Below are 19,595 nucleotides of genomic sequence, written 5' to 3'. Positions count from 1 at the left end.
GTCAGAACAGGACAGTCACCGATGCTCTGGTCCAGTCCAGGTCCAGTACTCTCACCTGCCCCGCCAGGTTTCCAAAGTACGGGGCTTCAAGGTTGTGGTACACAGTCGTCTGCACGTGCCGGGCAAAGTGCTGATAAATTCGGGCTGACACTTGAGGGACTGGCGACCTATCCCTTGCCGAGGTTGATGATTATCGGCATCAAGCTGGCTCGGCCTTGGTCTTGGCCCAAGCCAGCAGAGAGTGAGGAGGCGGGCTACGCCTGTTCAGGACCTTCCAACATGATACCAAGCAATTGATGCCCAGAGACCCGTGGTTATGCAGGGTCCGGTGATCAGGAACGTACAGAAAACTACACCCCATGAACTACTTTTTGCCCAACCATGCTCGCGGACAATGAGGATTGCCGTTTGGCGTCTGATGTGCACTTACGCGCTCCAACACTGGCACGCGACGAGTGGTGGTCTGCACATGGGGCCGGTTCGTGATGCCTACTCTGCTCTGCTTTGCGGGATTGTCGGAGTATGCAGAGCTTGAGGCCTGTCGAGGCGCTTGTCGATGGGAAATTAAAGCTCTGCACATCAGCCGTGGCCCCTGTCCTGAGGTGATCCCCGAGTTCCATACCCCCGCAGATGCTGACATGGCTGTCGAGATACAGCAGCGGCATTGTCTCGGGCTGTTATCTCTGTGCCGCCTGCCTGTTGCGCCTGCAGGACCTGAAGTGGTTCCTGGAACAGGAGCGTCGCAAGTCCAGGATTGTCCGCACGCAGAATTGCATGTGCCGACGGCTGGGCAGAGTCAATCAAGGTCACGGCCACCCAGGGCCGGAACCTGCAAGATGGTGAGCAGTTCTCTAATTATCCACGGCCTCGGCGACCAGCATGTCGCAATGCGGCTGGCGGCGGGCTGGGGAGCTTCGATGTTGTTAGGCGAATGAGATGGTGCTGGCGTGCACCCACCAGACACCAAAAGACAATATCGCTGGTGCCTTGGCCTAAGCCTGGATTTGCAAGCAAGTTCTGGAACCCCTGTTCACCCTGCCTTGGCCCGGGTTATCCAGCCCGCACAGCTCGACAGGTCCCAGGATCGGAACGTCGATGAGACCTCCATCCTCTCGATCTCCAGAGACCCTGGCCCTCGCCAGCCCAAGAACAAGGTTGAACAAAGTGTGCACTTGGGCCCGACGGAGGCGGAGTCCGGCCCTCGAATTGGGCGCACCGATTGGCCGGCTTGCTGGCGTGGGCCCCCCTCTAGATCCTCGATCCACGCGACATCCAGGCACCAGGAGCAACGCCGACTCAAAATTCCACGCCTAGGGGAGGTGCAAACCCGCCGCTTACCCAGAGCCAGCCGTGCCGCGAGTCAAATCCTGGCAAGGCGTGGCCGGTTCTGGTCCGCTCATGTTCAAGCGCATGCCACGGCTAGGATCAAGCAACCCCTGCCTCACTGCCGCTTGCCCCTCCTTGTCTATCGTGGCAGGCATGCATGGACGAGGGTAGGGGACTGGATGATTCGAACGGGCCCAGTTTCGTCCCATTTTGCCCATCCAGAGGCCCATGCGGAATTCCAAGATTCGCATGCTGTCGCGTCCTGCTCGCCGTCCGTCCCCATCCCCCCCGCGTCGTCTCCCCGTCCAGTTCAGAAATGGGCTCGAGTCAGCAACAGCACAGTCGAGTGGCTGCCGTTCAGAACGTTGTGAGAATCGAGCCTCAGTTAGTGGTCTGTCTATGATGTTATCTGGGCCTCTGTGACAAAACTAGTCTGCACGGCCTTCCATCCCGGCCCACTCGCTCGCTTGCTCGGCCATACTCTTTCTTGACCCAGGGCGGCTGCTTGACGTAAGCAGCCTGTGGCGTGGTGTTCGGGTGCAAAGCTCCGTACGGCTCTGCTTAGCGCCAAAGTGCTGGCCCACGATGCGCACTACATATCTCCAGCCAGACTACAGATCAGCGATTGCAAACAAGAAAGCAGATGCCAGCCTTGTCATGTCCTGGCACAGCATTCCCATTTCAAAAGTCACAGTCTGGAGGATTTCCCGACCGGCCCTGTGCCAGCCCGAGGCTTGGCATGCTCTGCCCTGACACAGTCTCTGTTCGTATGCCTTGATACTAGGGTGTCAAAGGACTTGTAGTCATTCTGGTTAAAGCGCGATCGTCTTAAACGGCGTCGGATGTAGCGGCGATGCGAATGGCACCGGCGTCTTACAAACACCTTCTGGCATGCAGACGTATGGTCGACATTGTCATTGTCATCCCTGCAATCGACGCTTTGCGAAACTCGTACCAGGGGCAATGTTTGTATATGAAAACCCGCTACCTTTACGATGAGAACACTCGGGGGGTAGCATCCACGGCATATCTGCCACTGACTGAAAACGCGGGCTCGTCTCAACGTACCGCGCAAGAAACCTGCAAGGGGACAGAGGTCTGGCACAACGACAAATGACTATCTAGGCTTTGTGAGTTTTGCTGCCGAGAGACCCTGTGCCTGAATCAGAGGCCATAAACAAGATCGCTCCCACGGCATGCCTTCGTGTGGTGAAGCCACGAGGTGACCCCAAGCAGAATCTGCACCCCTGGCGACATATTCCGTCATCGTTCCCGATTTCACTGGACAAGGAATTCTCCGACGGAGGGGATACCAAAATAAAAAATAAAAAAAGGGATGGACAGCGCGCATATGCATCTCGCTTACGTGTGTCTGCATCTGTTTCTCTGTCTGTTCTTGTTCCTGCAGCGTCAATCTGCTCCGGGAGTATTTCTTCATCCCATATCTCGGAGCTCATCGGCCTGCTCTGCCCCCTCGGCGACTTTATTTGGAAACCCCTCGATAACCAGGAGCTCGCTTCTTTCAACCCAAATGGCACATTATAAGTCGTGTCTGCTAATCCTCCAAGCGCGCGCAGATGTATCCGTCAATAACGGATCCCCCACGCAGCCGGCTCGGTTGCTTGCCCGTCACTTTGATTGGTGAATTAGTCCAGTTGGGACCCTAGGGGTGACTGTTCACTGTCCAGTCGTGGGTGACATCGCGTGCTCATATGGAGGGCGCACGGGCGACGACGTGATTCCCCAAGGGTATTTTCTGATGATTTGCCCGCAGAGTAGCATCCGGAGAAAACGTCGCGGGCTGTCTACATGGGGGAGGGGCGGTTTATTTGGCTCAGGGACAAACCACACAATTTGAACGAGCAGACCCCCCCCCCCCCCCCCCCCGGGGCAAATACACCGGGACAGGCCGTTGGGAAGCTATCTGTCTGGTCCGCTGCGGAGAGTGCCGAAAGCTCGGCCAACCACATGGGAAGCGCAGGGCAGAGAGATGAAAGTCAGGGGTGGGCACGGTTTAACTGGCCAAGAAGCAGGCCCGTACGTACGTAGTTAACCTACGGGAGGATTGAGAAAAGTCCCATCTCTGCTCTGGTCGAAGCAATGTTCGGACCTCCAGTATCAGCAGGCACGGGATCAAGCCAGTGGCAAGTTGCTGACCGCTGTAAAGGAGCGGCCAAGTGGGAGCTCGGCGAGGCTCGGGTGCAATGATTGACTGGTGAAAGTAGCAATCTGCCGGCCAAAGAGATTCGCAATCTCGTTGTCAGTCCAGCCAGGAACTTGACCTCCAGTGGCCCCCCTAAATACAGGCACAAAGCCTCGAGTAGAAGCTAAACATGACGTCCAAAAGAAAAGACGGCGCCCCCCCTTGTCGAGCCGGCCTGTGGGTTCAGAAATGACGCCCAGCCCTGTTCGGGATGAGTTTCATTCTCGATAAGTCGGGTCGGTCCGGGGTCGTCGTCGTTTGCACTTCCCCATATGCAGATCTCGATGGCCCATGCACAGCAGCATTATGTCACTTGGGCAGTAAATCGGAAAATCAGGACCAGGACCAGGGGGGTCGCCATATTCGTCGGTGGAAAAGAGCACACCGCCGATCACTCGGCTGCTTTTCTCCATTTGGCAGCACTTTGCTCTCTGGTCTATTGATGTGCCCACTTTGATACATGCAAGGCACTATTATACTCGGGTGAGCCCCAACTAGCGAGCTAGCTAGTAGCATACGTTAGCTAATAGCTCGTGGTATCTGGGCGGCAGCTTCAGCTCCAGGCTCCCAGCTCCAACCGCCTCCGCTTACATTTGCTAGACGACGGCCCCCCTAGTCCGCTGGGCCGCTCTCTCCCCTGATGGCATTTGAATTCTATTGTCGTGAAGAATGACCTAGTTCTGGCAAAGCCTTGCCTGTCTGCGCTGGAGAAAGAGTGGTGCAGGGGAGCGGGCGGGCACTGGCCAAGACGGGCGTCGTCGCATTGACCGATTGACGGCTCGATGTGGTGGTGGTCCTAGCCCTCTCCACGTCCAGTGGGCGCCGAGCTAGTAGTACATAACTAGGAGCAAGTTTTCTGCATGTAACAAGTTGCGTGACCACTAGTAGATGTACCTGATGTACAGCAGATACAAGGTAATCTTCCGCGGTAACGGGGTGTCGTCATGATGCGGTAATCCCACAGCTGCCCTGGGCGGCCTCTGATCTCGGCGGAGATGTATCTGCGTTGCCTTTCCCCCCTTGGCCCCTGCCCTTTCCCCCGGGACCCTTCCACAGTACGGGGTCTCGTTTGGAAAAGTTCCTCCTGCCTGTGCCTGGTGGCGCGGGTGTGTGTGTGTGTGTGTGGACGATGCTGTGTGTGAGTGGCCGGCTATTTTGGTCTAGCACAACCTTGCTGCTGGCGCATATGCACTCTTATTTCACGAGTTGCTTGCGAGGCTTGTTTGTCCCCGGGGGGCGGGATCCCTTCATGTATGTACAATGTATTGATTGTCGATCCTGTTGCCACGGGAGTTGTGTGGACGGGGGGACGCCGTGACCAGGGCCAATTCCCCCGTTCGGCATTCTCTGCTGACCTGTCACACCCACATACACACATACACACATATGGGGGGAAAGAGTCTGGGGTGGCAATAACTTAGGGAACTCATCTGACAGCCAACGACGACGCAGAAGAAGGATGGTACGGTGTGATACAGTAGGATGCGCCCAAGGGGCGGTGGAATGGAAACAGGGAAACTCTGCATATGCACAGTTTGCCACGAGATATTCTCATTACTGGAGGGCGGGAGGGGCCTCTCTGCGCGCGTATTTGACTGGGAAGACTTTGGTCCCTTGTTCGCAAAGGGCTGACAACTTGGGCCGCGCCCTCTGGGAAGGCTGGGAAGGCTGTGAAGCTGATTGGGCCGGCGACGCGCTGTTCCGAGCGCCCAAGCCCAGCATCTTTTCATCAATTCTCCCCATCTCTCATTTACAAGCGCGCACGCAAAGAGGCCACTGGCCAGAACGAGATGGGGAAGAAGATGCTGCGACTAGGTGATGTGTTTGGAGCGTCATGACGGCGATGGGATTGGCGGGTTCAGTGTTTGATCCGCGATCCCGTTGCCGAGCTGCGAGACTCCTGATATTGGAGAAGCGAGCTCTATCTTAGCTATGTCTGGATTCAGCTTCCCGGGCACAGCAGCAGCGACGAGGTGAGAAAGGATGGATCCATGGTAGTGTTCGAATTGTGTGTCCAACGGCGCGTATGTTCACACGCCAAACACTTAGTAGACTGCTAGCAACAGCAGCGGCATAAGGAGAGAGGAGTATTGTGCCTCTAGAACCTATCTGATTCACGGCCGCCGACTTTTGGGGTTATTACCATATCGGTCATGGTGAAAGCTCGCGATTATCCCGTGGATAGTCTTATTCAAACGCATGCTACAAGAAATGTAGCCCTCGCAGCTTTGCACACTCGGCTTCTTGTCCAGTTGCCATTGACCATGCACTGGCATTATGATTTACTTTTCAATGAAGCAAGACTACCATATTTAGTCGGACAACTGCGTGTGTGCAGAAACGAAAGCCGAGACTACTTCAACACAGCCAGCAGCAGCGGGCCATGGAACTTGTTGAGAGTTTGATATATTTTAGTAGTCCTTTCACCTGGGCTCTCTACATGATTGTGTATTATGGCCTGTGTGCTGTCCAGTCCATCAATGCTCTGCACTGCCAGAATACTGCTGAGAGGGGCTGGCAAAGGGCCTCCCAAAAGAGCCTCTAAACCAGACTGACAGCAGCGGTAGTTTGAGGATAGGGATGTTCTACACTCGTCTCCCATGTTCCGTGTGCGCGAGTGAGCACATTCTTACCAAGAGCCAACGCTGTCTACAACACAAGCCTCTGGCGAAAGCCAGCGTTGCGAAACAGCGCTGAAGATGACTCTTGTATCATCCTGATCACACCGTCAAGCACCGCCGTATCATGTGCATCGTGAGAAAGTGCAAAGGGAAATGAATACGAGTAACGCAAGTGTCAAAATCACACCCGACTTGTCATGTCATTTCTGTAGCGCTTCTGACCCACCAACGAGGAGAGGGCAATCCGGAGAGTCAGATCGAGTCGCTGCTTGGTAAGAATCCGCCGGCTCGAATACCAATGAAGTTGCCCCGCCTCGCTTGTTAGCTTATAGGAAGGAATTCCAAGGCCACAGGCGGAGTTGAACAGCAGGCAGAGATGGATCATCGTGCCCTATGAAGAGCCAGGTATGAGAGACAGTTGATGACGCTTATTAGCAGGAGCCGCCAAACAAAGCTAAAGTGTTTAACTGAAAAGGAAAAAAGCCAAGAGAGTGGAGTTGACGGAGAAGACATTTGAAGAAACCTGATCCCAGGAGTCCCCCAAAACCTTGAACCTATATGTCGATGACTCACTGCCAGAGAAATTCAGAATGGGAAATCTTGATATATACATAATCAGAGATGATCATAGATTTCCTTGAGAGTCGAGATTGTGTTCCACGGTCTCGTTCCCAATCAACCTCGTTTAACACCATAACATTCGGAGAAAAACATCGAAAGTTGCTGGTGAGTATGACTAGGTTCCAAGTGCAAGTCCTTCGTAAATTCATTCAGGTTGTATTAGTCAGGCTTGTATCTCCCCTCGGCACGGACGCATGCTTTACTTGAGACAAGCACTAGGCGTAGAGTCTTTCACACGAGGAGTTCTGCATTAAGACACCCTTCTCCTGAAATTTCATTGAGGTGAGTTAATTCCTAATTCTATCGCTGAGAAAGACCAAAAGACAGTCGTAAGAACCACTTCCTGGGATATTATCGATGACAAACAACCACTGCCGACAGCAATTTCTTCAACCCCTGTTCATAGCTAGCAATACTCAGTGCAGAACAATCCTCTGCTGGAAAATTTGACTATTCCTGAAAAGGAAGAACCAGCAAAATACGAGAAGCAGGAGGAGCGCGCCAAGCTTGACAAGGTCGTACGTTGGCCGCAGGACGTCAAGCTTGTTAGTGTGGCGGTTCTGCTTGACGCCTTGGTCTTGGATCTTGCCTTCGTACTTGGCGCCGTGCCAGGGGATGGACTTTGCCATGCCCAGGTCGGAGAGGATCTGCTCGCTAGTGATCCTGGCGCCCGCCAGGACGATTGGAACACCAGTGCCGGGGTGTGTGCTCGCGCCGACAAAGTAGACACCCTTGAAACCCTTGGCACGCGTCTTCGGGCGGAACGAGAGGACGTTCCAGAAGCTGTGCGAGAGACCAAGGATCGAGCCCTTGTCGAGGTTGAATTTAGCCTCCCAGGTGTGCGGGTCGTTGATAATCTCGTTGGTGATGAGATCACCAATGTTCTCGCAGCCCGTGCGCTCCGATGCAATTCGCAGCACCTCCCGTCTGGCTCGCTCAACGAGGGCAGGCCAGTCCTCATTCGTGCGGGAAAGGCCTCCTTCCTTCTGAGCGCTATCTTGCGCAGAGAAGCCCTTGGACTCGAGAAGATGACCTGTCGGAACCAGAGCAATCAAAGAGTCACAGCCCTCGGGTGCTGCTGTTGGATCGATGCGACTAGGGACGTTGAGGTAGAATGAGGGCTCGTTGGGGAGGGTTTGTCTGTCGAAGATGGCATCAAAGGATTCGCGGTACTCGTCAGCCAAGAAAATGTTGTGTGTCTGGAGCTCCGGCACCTTGCGCTTCAGAGCCCAGTAGAAGCTGATGCTGCTGCAAGAGCCGTCTCTCTTGCGCAGGTCCTTGCCATACGAGACGGCAGGCGAGGAGGGAGTCTGAGGAAGCAGATTTGAGTAGGCATAGACGAGATCTGCGTTCACCACAACGATGTCGGCGGTCAGGACCTCGCCGGACTGCAGCTTGACACCGCGAGCAGTAACGCCATCGGTGTGCATGAGAACCTGCTCGACCGGGGCGTTCATCCTGTACTTGACGCCGAACCGCTCGCTGACCTTGACGAGGGCCTCAAGGACGGCGTAGAAGCCACCTCGTGGGTACCAGATGCCTTCTGCCAGCTCTGTATACTGCAGAAGCGAGTATGTGGACGGGGCGTCGAAGGGCGACATGCCCATGTACATGGTGGCAAAGGTGAAGACGCGGCGCAGTCTCTCTGTGTGGAAGTACTTGCTGGTGCGGTTCCAGATGGTGTGGAGTGGGTGCAGCTTGATGCCAGCCCAGACAAACCGGGGCCAGCAGAGATCAATAAACTGAGTAAAGTTCTTGTGGAGGACGTGTGTGACGGAGAGCTCGTAGTGGTCGTGACCCTCACGAAGCCAGGAGAGGTAGCGGTCGAAGCCGTCCTTGCCCTCCCAGCGCTCGATCTGGGTCTTCATCTTGGCGAGGTTGGTCGAGAGCTCAAAGTTCTCGCCATCGGAGAACCAGACGTTGTAGTTTGTGGGGCACTGCAGCAGCTCAATGCCCTCGTCCTCCAAGGAGGTGTCGAGATCGTGGAAAGTTTCCATGAAGAGCTTGGGTAGGAGCAGGAGCGAAGGCCCCTGGTCGAATCGCCAGCCTTCATGGTGTATCAGTGAGCAGCGCCCGCCCTTGAACGAGTTCTTCTCCACCACGGTCACGTCGAAGCCAGCCTTTGCGAGGCGGGCTGCCGTTGCGATACCACCAGCACCCGCGCCTGCGTTGAGAGACAAGTCAGTCAGCAATTGAGTCCCGGCACCGACTCCGACGAGGGTTTTTGAGGCTCCTCTGCTACTTACCGATAACAATGGCCGTTCTAGGCCTTTGCTTCTCCATAGTGTGTGTTGATTTTGAGTGTATTCGTGGTGTCGCGACACTGCGATGCAGTGCTCGTTCTTGGGGATTTGCCGTCAGTGGCCCCGAAGCTAAAACAGCACAGTTCTCCACAGCTTATTTTTAGGATGAAGCTGGAAAGAAGACAGTCAGGATGCGCTATCTGTGAGGTCGGAAGTTGCAGCAAGTGCTCGACAAAGGACGGCGGCAAGACGGGATTGAGGAGCTGGATGCTGGAGGTAGAAGTACTCCGGCGTCGCATGCTGGACAGGGTATGCATGTTTACTTGGGCGCGGGGCAGAATGGGAATCCGATGGCCGATGTCGATGGGCAGCTTCCCGTGGCGCACCGCCCGTGCGCCCGGATCGAGCTAGGGGTCGCATGCAGCCGGCCCTCTTGTGCCCGCGATCGTGACAGGCGGGGGGGAGACAGAGTTCACTTACATTTCGAGTAATTATGGAGAGCAGTTCAAGAACTTGCAAAGAGAAGGATTCCAGCGCTGGCCTCCTGTTTTGTGGTTCCTCTGTTGTCGTCTGGGTCAGGAATGGCTGTGACTGTGCAAAAGCCAAAGCTTGCCAGAACACGCAGCACCAGGACGTGCCCACGATGGATGGAGGCAAAGATACAGATATGTATGTATCATCTCGAGCGCAGCCTCATGCACTGCGCCAGGCATGGATCCATGATGGCACGATTTCTGCGGCAGGCGAACTGTGAATAGCCCCAGGCAGGGCCTAGCTATCCGCACGAGCCGGCCATGGATGGAGCAGGCACTAGACTGCGCTGGCATGTGAAGGACCCCAGCACCAGTGTCTGTCTGTCTGTCTGCCTGCCTGCCTGTCTACCTGTCTTTCAGTTGTTGCTCGCTGGACAGCATCCCCGTGCGACGGTGCCTGGTCTGGGCCGGCCGGGCATCGTGTCGCAGCCAGCTCCGTCATGAATCATCACTGCTGCAAGCTCCTGTGGGGAGCTGCCGGGGGACGACCGTGTGCCAGGCTGGGCTAGCCCCTTTCGAGTTAGGCGCATGCCTCCCACCCAGCTCGCCAGGGCCCTCCCTACCCTCTGCACCCACGCATCGCACTGCGACGGAGCTGGCTCGTCCATCGCTATCACGGCTTCATCTTGTCCCTCGCAGGTCGCGGTGCCCTGGATCCCACTCCCGGCGGCCCCTCGCACTCGCTCCTGTCCACACTACCCTCCGGCTCCGTCGGTCAAATCGGGCCCGACTCCTCCGTCCTGCCACCATTCCTCGTGTCCCCTCCCGGCCTCGACACTAGGCAGGCACTTGAGCCCAAGCACGAGACACAAATAACATGTAACCCCCAGCGATGCTCGCGTCAACATCCTCAACGGTCGATCTGGGGTCTGGCTGCCGATCCACCATCACCTCGCCCGGCATGGGCCCCTGGCACCATGCCCAATCCGGCCCACAAATGCCCATCCACTAATACTCACAAGCATCGTCGCCCTCGCTCGGGACTGCCAGCACCTTTCTCGGCCGGGTTTCATCTTGTTCTCTGCATTTACATGACTGCCACCCCAACAAGGGGCCAGTCTCCTGGCAACGTGGCCTGTCGGACCCGTTCGGATATGTTCTCTACCCGTGTTCCACAGGAGACCCTTTCACCAATGCCCAGCTCGCTGATTACGCTGCCAGCGGCGAACCAGTGCATTGCGTTCCATGAAACAACCAAAACAGCGACTACAAAGAGGGTTGTTCTGGATGTCTGTGACTCCACCTGCCTCAGGTGCGGAAGTCTATCTACTTCGTGCGCAAGAAGATAGCTTATCACCGCACATATAGGCGGTGGCAGCAGCCTCGAACACTACTGTGAACGGTGATTAGCACAAACAGGCACTCAATCAAGGAAACGCGACCAGTTCGGGCTGGACGATGCCGGCCAGTATTGGCCGGCCCCACATGCTCGGCGTGCCAAGATGGCCGGGTTCCGAAGCCGATGGCTTCGACGATCGACAAGTGCGGTTGCAGAACGTCTTTGGTAGAAATGCCATGGACTCAGAATCCCTGCAAGCCGCGTCCGTAGCGTCCTTGGGACACCAGACGGCCGATGCACACGCTGCTGGACCCCGCCTTGGCTTCCCCAAGCAGATCGAGCAGTGCGCTGGCCTTGTGCACTTGCTGGATGCCCACAGCCTGGCCTCCCTGTCCAAAACCACTTATTCAAGACACCTCGACTGTGCATTCATGTCCTACTGTCGAGCAGGTAGGGACGAGCAGCACTTGGCTGCAGGTCCACTGGCATAGGATAACTGGGCGTCCAGTGCCAGTGCCGGGGGAGTCGTCGCTTAGTAGGAAGCAAGCGGCCGTGGGCAAGTCGCCAGGGCTTACTGCAAAAGGGTTAGGGTTTCCACGCGCGTGCGGCGGCGCAACGACGACGCTCTCGCATTGCGAGCGAGGCGGTGCCGTTCCTGGCGGATGGCTGGCGTGCGGCAGAGCCTCTGTGTCGATTCGTGCCGTCCAGAAAGTTATGGTGCCGGCATGGATGTTGCTAGTGCCGCTCACTTGCAGGGTCTCAGACGGCTCAGCCGGGGCGGCCTGTGCCCACCACGCATCGAGTCTATGATCTCATGAGTCCTGGCGTCGGGGAATTGCAATGTCCTCGCAGAACCAGCAGCTCAACACAGACTGCCACCTGAGTGCTCGGGGTCCGAAGGGCGAATGCATGATGCCTTGATGGCGGTCGACTGCCCTGGATTGCGCCGACCCTCCCGGCCGCCCAGGCTGCGCCTTTGCCGGATCAGGTAAACGGGGCGGCGTTGCAAGTCAACACAGGGCCGGCCTCTGCGCGCGGGCGCTTTGCGGCCGTGGATGGCGGTTAATCATCCCGCCGTCATTGCAACCACAAAAGTCTCTCTGCCTCGCAGGCCATAATTGTCGCTCAGGTACCTCCCCTCCCCGGTCTCCGTCTCCATGCCTGGCTAGGCCTGCCTGCAAACCGCCCCCTTGACGGTTGCGCCTCCCCTGCACGCGCTCGCATTCAACCAGTGGATCGCCTGCCGACATCCATGACACGCATCGGCGCCGCATCCACGATTGCATCCTCCCCCCCTCCAAGTCCCTTCTCCAAGCTGTCAAATATTACTTGCTGGCCCCAACTCTAAACCCGTCCCGGCCCGAGCTCCATCTGTTGGTTCTTGCTCTCGTATCTTCCCTTTTTCTCCCCAGCTTCACACGGTCCTACTGCTGCTCTTGTCCTCGAGCTCGGTGTGGGTTATCACCGACTTGGCGCGCGTGCAGATCAATCCAGGGCGACTTCTCCCGGTCCAGTCAATGATATCTGCCGGGACAACAACCTGCGCCGCGTGTTCACCACAAGGATTCTGCTATTGCGCAGTCGCCCGCCAGCGCAACAGCTCTTCTTAAGAGGCTACAACATCCGATCCGGACCACGAGGAAAATCAGAAAACCACTCTATTGCCCATCATGGCGTACGACTATGCCGTCGTGTAAGTGCCGCCACATGCCCCGCCGCGGAAAGTGCTGCTGTTAACGCTGCGGACTTTTCTAGACATCTCAAATACACGATAACATTGGCCGCCGTGCTTACCCTCATCCTCAAGCCGCTTCTGACGCGGCTTGATCTGGGCAAGACGGCGGCACTCTGCACCATTGCCTTTGTCGCAACCGTGCCTTGGGACTCGTACCTTATAAAACATGGAATCTGGACATATCCGCCCGATGCCATCATTGGCCCCAGGCTCTTCGCGATCCCCATCGAGGAACTCTTCTTCTTCATTATACAGACTTACATCACCTCAATGCTCTACACCCTGCTCAACAAACCGACTTTCCACCCTCAATTCCTCACAAACGAGGCCAGCGCGACAACACGCATGCGCCAGGCTCGCGCGGCCGGCCAGTTCTTTCTCGCCATCTGCATTGCCGTGGGCGCCTTCCTTGTGATCAAGGGGGGCGAGGGCACGTACCTTGGACTCATTCTCGTCTGGGCGTGTCCCTTCTTGCTCCTCACTTGGACCTTTTCTGGCTACTTCATCTTCAACCTGCCAACCATCTGCATCACGACGCCAATCATTGTTCCGACACTCTACCTTTGGGTAGTCGATGAGCTTGCCCTAGGCCGCGGTACCTGGGCCATTGAGTCTGGCACCAAGCTTGGGTGGTGTCTCTGGGGCAGCCTCGAGATCGAAGAGGCAACCTTCTTCCTCGTCACTAATGTGCTCATTGTGTTTGGCATGGTCGCCTTTGACCGAGGCCTGGCTGTGCTTACCACCTTCCCCGAGCTTGTTCCTGGGTCGAAGCCCAACGATATCCGCCCACTCGACGTGGTGAGCGCCGTGGTAGTGGACCCGGCCAAGTACAACATGGAGCGCATTCGCGGCATTCAGGAAGCTGTTTGCACTTTGCGTCGCAAAAGCCGCAGCTTCTATCTCGCGAGCTCCGTCTTCAGTGGACGCCTCCGGACTGACTTGATTCTGCTGTGAGCCGTCACGAGAACACCACCCCATTCCAGTCGGGCACTAACCAGATGTTTCAGATACTCCTTTTGCCGAGTCGCGGACGACCTGGTCGACGATGCGCAGAGCCAAGCCGAGGCTCTCAACTGGATCACCAAGTTGACCGGGTACCTCGACCTTGCCTATAGCAAGAAGGCGGAGGCGGGAGCCAATGGCGGCGAGCTGGAGTCATACATAGAACAAGAGTTTCCTCCGGCTTCGCGGTCTGCGCTCCAGCTTCTACCCACCCAGCTTCTTCCTAGCGGACCGCTTTACGAGCTGCTGGAGGGCTTCAAAATGGATCTTTGCTTTACCAACGAGGATGGCAGGGCGCCTGAGTTTCCAATCAACGACGAGAAACTGCTCGAGCTGTACGCGCACCGCGTCGCCAGCACAGTCGGTGAGCTCTGCCTCTGGTTGGTATTTCACCACAGCGCCCACGTTGTCTCCGAGGATACCAAGACCTCCCTGGTCCAGGCTGCGCAAACCATGGGGCATGCCCTGCAGTATGTCAACATTGCACGTGACATCAAGGTCGATGCTCAGATTGGGCGTGTGTACCTCCCCAACAACTGGCTGAAGGAGAACGATGTTACTCCGGCCGATATTATCAAGAATCCTGATCAGCCGTTGGCGGAACAGCTGCGGCAGAGGCTGTTGAACCTGGCTTTTGAGGAGTACGCGGCGTCACGCACAGATATGAACATGCTACCCGACGATGTTCGAGGACCCTTAATTGTGGCTGTCGAGAGCTACATGGAGATTGGGCGCGTGCTGAGGGAGAAGAGCGGCGTCATGTCGAAGTCGAAGCCTGGGCGGGCCACTGTGCCGCGCTCGAGACGCATATGGGTTGCTTGGAAGGGGCTCTTCAACGCCTGAGAGTCTATCAGGAGCTGACTCGAGGGGGAAGGGCTGTGTTTTGCTGTTGTGGCTGGGAAGAGGTGTGACTGAGTTCCTGGCTGGGTCCGACGATCTCATTCCACAAACCTTTCTGGTGCCACGCGGATTTTAATTGGGCCATTGGACCATTGCATGCGGCTTTCCCACTCACCCTTGGGTACCAATCTAGACGCTGCCACTGGGAGGCGTCACACTTGCTTTGAACCCTATTCTTGCACATAGACCTCTGGCACACCGACCACGGTTGGTAGCTTAATGAAGAACGAATTGGAATAGTGACAGTACTGCCTATTTATGTAAATCGTGACGGCGAGCGATTTATGGTTTCTGTCTTAACGTGCGGGATGTATCGAGTAGAGCCGGCCAGCAGGCACCTTTTCAGCCTCGGCTCTGGCTCCGGGTCCGGAGCACACACCGGGCCCAGACCCACCTGGCAATGGATCGCCTGCGACTTCGTACATACAATCTTTGGCTTCAACATTGGCACATCTCAGGCTCTGTCGACGTCAAGCATAGCTCCTCGTCCCGCGATCAATCCCACTGCATACGCTCCTCGGAACATTTCTTCAGACCGCCGAGCACAGCCATGCTAGTTCATTGCGCGCGGGCGGCCGGGCGCCGCCATGCCCCGCGTCGCTGCGTCGCCCTCGCCTCATCGTCACATTACGCAACGACGTCTGCGCCACCATTGCTGTCGTCACGGTGCCCCGCTGCCGAAACTACACACGTATCCCGCTCGAAGCAGATCCAGACAGTCGCAACAACGGTTTCGATACGGAAGGACTCGCATCCACCGCCGCCGCCACCACCACCACCACCACATCATCCCGAACAGCAGCAAGAGCAACAACAACAACCGCCCTCCTCTCATCCTCCGCCGCCTTCACACGAGCAACAGCAACAGCAGCAGTCCCGCCGCCGCACGCGCCGCAGGATCCTGTTCGGCGCCGCGTTCCTCCTGCTCGGCAGCACGCTGGGGTCCGCGGTCCGAGCAGCCCTCGCGCCGCCCGACCTGCCCGCGCCCGGCACGGATAAAGACCGATACCTGCTCGCCGCGATCGCAGACAAGGCCGCCAAGCTGCCCCTGCACAAGCAGCTGTCCAGCGACCCCGCCTGGCAGAGCTGGGACGCCTACGAGGCTTTCACACCTTCTTCTTCTTCCTCCTCTCCCGATTCACTACCAGCGACAGGAGCAGCAGCAGCAGCAGCAGGAGCAACAACAACAACAACCGGCACAGCAGCAGGCACATCCGGCCCCTCCCTGACCGCCCACACCCTCTCCGGCTCCCGCGCGCTCGCGTACCAGCGCATCTTCCACAACCCGGCCACCCACGAGCTGGTCAGCATAGTGTACCTGGGCGCCTCGATCGCCGGCTGGCCGGGGGTGGTCCACGGCGGGGCCATCGCGACGGTGCTCGACGAGACGCTCGGCCGGTGCGCCGTGCGCATGTTCCCCGCCCGCACGGGCGTCACGGCCAACCTCGAGATGGACTACAAGGCGCCCACGCGGACCGAAGGGTTCTACGTGATTCGGGTGCGGCCGGTGCCGCTGCCGGAGGAGGAGGAGGTCGAGGGTGCGGGCAAGGGCAAGGGCGAGGGTAGGGACAAGGACAAGGGCAACGGCAAGGGGGACAGGAAGCGCTGGGTCGTGGGCTCGCTCGAGAGGATGGACGGCACCGTCTGCGTCAAGGCCAAGGCGCTGTTCGTCGTGCCCAAGGGGGTCAAGCTGGGCCCGATCGCTGATCGGTACTGACAGCCCTCTCCCACTCGCTGGCTCGCTCGCTCACGCGAGGCGAAGAGCAGCACGCCGCCGCCGCGTGCCTCCATAAAAACAAAACGAACATTAGAGAACGGGGGGGGGTTGGCGGGGTGGTTCAACCCCGGGCGGAGACGGAAGCGCGGTCTAGTTGTTTGACGTTACCAGACTGTCGGAGTTGGGGGTTCGTCCGTTACGGCGCGCGCAGGGTCTAGAAGGAAAATCCCCGAGAGTTTTCTGCTTCCCATTGTTAAATGTTATGGGCGACAGGGTTTGACTTGAAGCCAACCACCGGGTGTTCTTTCGTGTTGGCATTGTAAAACCGAGCTTTCCAATAAAACACACATAAACTCCTGTACATAGAAACTTGACCTTGGCCACGACCAAGCGGCTTACGGATTGCACTGGCTCTTCCGTTCTCTCCATGTGCCTACTAAGAAGTGGCTCCTGGGAAACAATGCGCGTGGGAGTGCAACTTTGACAGTCCACATACCGACTTGTTGTGTCCTTCAATCTATAATTTTGATATGAACCTCCTCGGCTTAGCAGTTGGAACGTCTCGAATTGTATGACAGACCTCTACACAAAGTACCTCTAACGAAGCGCAGGCACAAATGCATAAAAGACCACCAGCGCTATGCTTGGAGCGTAAGCAACACCAAACACAATCTTTGAAGCAAAGAAATCCAGCGGCCCTCACACAAGTATCCTACACCCCTCGCAGTCCATTTTACTCATCCTTCACCACGGAGGCATCGGCATCTGCGTGTCGTTGTAACCGTACGGACTCTGCCACGGCGGCATCTGAGCCGGTGGCCCATAGTAGTTCTCGCGATACGGGTGAGCCCCATAACCACTTCCTCGGCCTCTATATGTCCTCCCGCCACCACGCATGCCAGCGTAGTAGCCACCCCTCTCGTCACCGTTGCCATAATACGGAACATAGCTGCGCTGCGGGCCGTAATTTGGAGGCAGCATGCCCTGGCCGACGAATTGTGTTTGATAGTATGGTTGTTGGTCCGGGCCGTGGTATGAATATGGGGGGGCGGAATATGGTGGCTTTTCGTTGTGGCGAGACGACTGCTGCGGGGACTGCTTGCCTGGTTGGGACTGCGGCTTTGGTGAATGCCCATTCACAGAGGCACCCCCACTGGCGTGGCCATTGGCGTTGCTGCCACCTCCGTTACCGCCACCACCGCTGCCGCCATTCCCGCCTCCACGCCCCTGGCCACGGCGACGATTGAAAGGTCGGCGGTTGTTCTTGGGCTTTCCCTCTACTGAGAAATTGATCTTTAAAACGGGGTCCTCGGCCATTTGCAAGCCCGTCAGACCAAAGCGATCCCAGTCCTCCTTAGGTGTGGTCCAGGCTTGAAAGACGTTTTCCAGCTGCTCAAGCTTTTGGACCTCGGGAACCCAGGTGCGGACATAGCTGCCATCCTTGTCGTAGTCAAAGGCTTGCTTCACCGGGTTGAAGATGCGAGCCTCGCCTCGGGGATCATTTCCAACTCCTGCCACATACTGCCAGTTCGCCCAATTCGACGAGACGTCATAGTCCACGAGCAACATCTCATAATACTCGGCGCCAAATCGCCAATCAATGCTGAGGTGCTTTGCGAGAAAGCTGGCGACGTTTTGTCGGGCCCTGTTCGAAGTGTACCCCGTGTGTATCAACTCTCGCTGGGAGGCGTCGATGAAGCCCATTCCCGTGGTGCCATCAAACAGTCGTTTCAGAGTGTTGTTGACAGCTTCAGGGGATTCCTTCTGCTCGCCATTGGCGTCAGTGGCGTGGGGCGATTTCCATTTGTTGTCGTACGCATTCCGGAACCCAGAGCGGTAGAAAAGCCTCTGCTTGAACTTGCGGTTGCACAGACGCATGTAGTCTCGCCACAACAGCTCGAACCGGATGCCCTTTGTGCCTTCGTTCTCCCCCTTTCCATAACCATCAACCGTTGCAAAGTCCTTGTTGTTGCCCTCTTCAAACTCCACGAGGGCCGCATGTACCTGGCGAGCGGTAATGCACCCTTGCGCAAGGTAGGCTGACAGCTTCGTGCTAAACTCTTCACCAAGGAGTCCATTTCGAGTGGTCTTGTACGTGTTCGCATGTCCTTTCTTGATCAAGGCGTCCAGTCGCTCTAGACCAGCTGTTTCGCCTCCGCTAAAAGGATGCGCTGTCTCGGCACCCTCCGGATATGGTGGAAGATTGGGCATGAAGTCTTTGACGGGAGCCAAAAGCCTGCCTAAGAAGTCGTCCTCGGAGTCCGGGATCTGGAAGGAGTCGCCGACATTCTTCAAAAGAGTTTGGTCGATATTTTGGGGTAACGAAGACTGCTCAAGATGTGGCAGCGGCGCTCGCGGTTTCTCGCGTAGTGGTTCCATCATTTTTCGATATGTCGTAAAAACGTCGGGCAAGTCCTGCGGGTCTTTGAAATTCAGATCGCGACTGCCAGGGGTGTTAGCATATGTCCGTAAGAGTAGGGCTGGGAGATGTCTGAACATACTCGTCGATAAAGTATTTCTCGTCGGTCCACAACTTGAAGCTGATGTTGTTCTTAGCACATACGTCTGCCAGGCTCTTCTCCTCATCCTTTTCCTCAGTGCCCTCCTCGTCTATCGTCCATACCGCGCCCACATGCTTTTTCTCTTGTTCGAGTCGTTGTTGTATTTCCTCCACAATCTGAGAAGGCTTTCCAACTTTAATAATTAATGGACTGCCAGCCTTGTCCATATTATGCCTAAGATTCATAATCGACTCTCCAATGAACTTGGCCCGGTGTGGGCCGCATTTCCATAACCCGGACAACTCATTCTTCGCCGGCGGATATGGCGAAGTCTTGCCATCTTTCAAGAACCCCGAAACCTCGAGGTGTTGTGGCGCAAGAACCACCAAGGGCAAGATGTGCGTGAAGCCGTGCTCAGACGAGCTGCTGAGATGGTGCAGGATGGGGTTATCTGACACGCGCAGGTCATGCCGGAAAAGATATATGAGTATGTTGTTGCCCGGCATGGTTTGCGGTCCTCAGAATTCGAGCAGAAGATTTTTGCGCCGTGTCGTCCTATCCTCTCATTTGTAATGTGATGTGACTCGTGATTGCCCGTAAATAATTTACGGTACGTATCACGTTCGTCCGTCGAAGAAATAAGTGTTCCGCTGCTCCTTCTAAGTGTAGTTGTCGTGTGAAGTCGATGGGTGCCGAAAGAACAAAAGTTTCCAACACGCGGTGCCGAGTCTGAGTAACGGCCAATAAATTGCGTATGTGGAACTCTTTGTTTCCCTTTTTTGGGGCAGCAGGGTCAACAAGCAATCCTGGAGTTCTGGACTGCTGCACCAATCTGTTACCGCACGATGCAGGTCACGACTCTTTAACAGGTTCTGGCCAAACAAGTGAGCACAGATCCCAGGGCTGTGGGGAAT

At 56.5% G+C, this 19,595-nt stretch overlaps 4 protein-coding genes across 4 annotated transcripts; 2 read left to right on the top strand and 2 right to left on the bottom strand.

The window, feature by feature from the left end:
* Positions 1–7,187: 7,187 nt before the first annotated feature.
* B0I36DRAFT_359210 (phytoene desaturase) lies at positions 7,188–9,054 on the bottom strand (the record flags this gene model as incomplete). The annotated part of the gene is made up of 2 exons (XM_046158099.1): positions 7,188–8,935; positions 9,018–9,054. 2 exons carry the CDS (start codon positions 9,052–9,054, stop codon positions 7,188–7,190), a joined length of 1,785 nt encoding a protein of 594 aa, XP_046016651.1.
* Positions 9,055–12,147: 3,093 nt separating this feature from the next.
* On the top strand, positions 12,148–14,706 carry B0I36DRAFT_314254 (Phytoene synthase). Its single transcript, XM_046152738.1, has 3 exons — positions 12,148–12,519; positions 12,582–13,511; positions 13,569–14,706. The coding sequence occupies exons 1-3, from the start codon at positions 12,497–12,499 to the stop codon at positions 14,404–14,406; spliced, it is 1,791 nt and encodes a 596-aa protein (XP_046016650.1). The 5' UTR covers positions 12,148–12,496; the 3' UTR covers positions 14,407–14,706.
* A 1,030-nt stretch (positions 14,707–15,736) lies between these two features.
* Positions 15,737–16,180, top strand: B0I36DRAFT_237683 (HotDog domain-containing protein; the record flags this gene model as incomplete). Its single annotated transcript, XM_046149548.1, has 2 exons — positions 15,737–15,961; positions 16,037–16,180. Coding segments are annotated over 2 exons (369 nt in total), but the record flags the coding sequence as incomplete, so codon positions are not given.
* Positions 16,181–16,924: 744 nt separating this feature from the next.
* Positions 16,925–19,187, bottom strand: B0I36DRAFT_236115 (DNA photolyase, FAD-binding/Cryptochrome; the record flags this gene model as incomplete). The annotated part of the gene is made up of 2 exons (XM_046149445.1): positions 16,925–18,623; positions 18,682–19,187. The coding sequence occupies 2 exons, from the start codon at positions 19,185–19,187 to the stop codon at positions 16,925–16,927; spliced, it is 2,205 nt and encodes a 734-aa protein (XP_046016648.1).
* Between the last annotated feature and the right edge of the window lie 408 nt (positions 19,188–19,595).

Source organism: Microdochium trichocladiopsis (genome assembly GCF_020744255.1).
Source record: "Microdochium trichocladiopsis strain MPI-CAGE-CH-0230 chromosome Unknown B0I36scaffold_2, whole genome shotgun sequence".
NCBI lineage: Eukaryota > Fungi > Ascomycota > Sordariomycetes > Xylariales > Microdochiaceae > Microdochium > Microdochium trichocladiopsis.
Note: the sequence above shows the minus strand (reverse complement) of the source record. Positions and strands in the feature narration are given on the sequence as shown.

Excerpts from the sequence above, each read along its gene's own strand:
- B0I36DRAFT_314254 (XM_046152738.1), top strand. The coding sequence starts at position 12,497 with ATGGCGTACGACTATGCCGTCGT. Across the intron at positions 12,520-12,581 it reads GCGTACGACTATGCCGTCGT|ACATCTCAAATACACGATAA; the intron begins GTAAGTGCCGCC and ends GGACTTTTCTAG. Across the intron at positions 13,512-13,568 it reads CGGACTGACTTGATTCTGCT|ATACTCCTTTTGCCGAGTCG; the intron begins GTGAGCCGTCAC and ends CAGATGTTTCAG.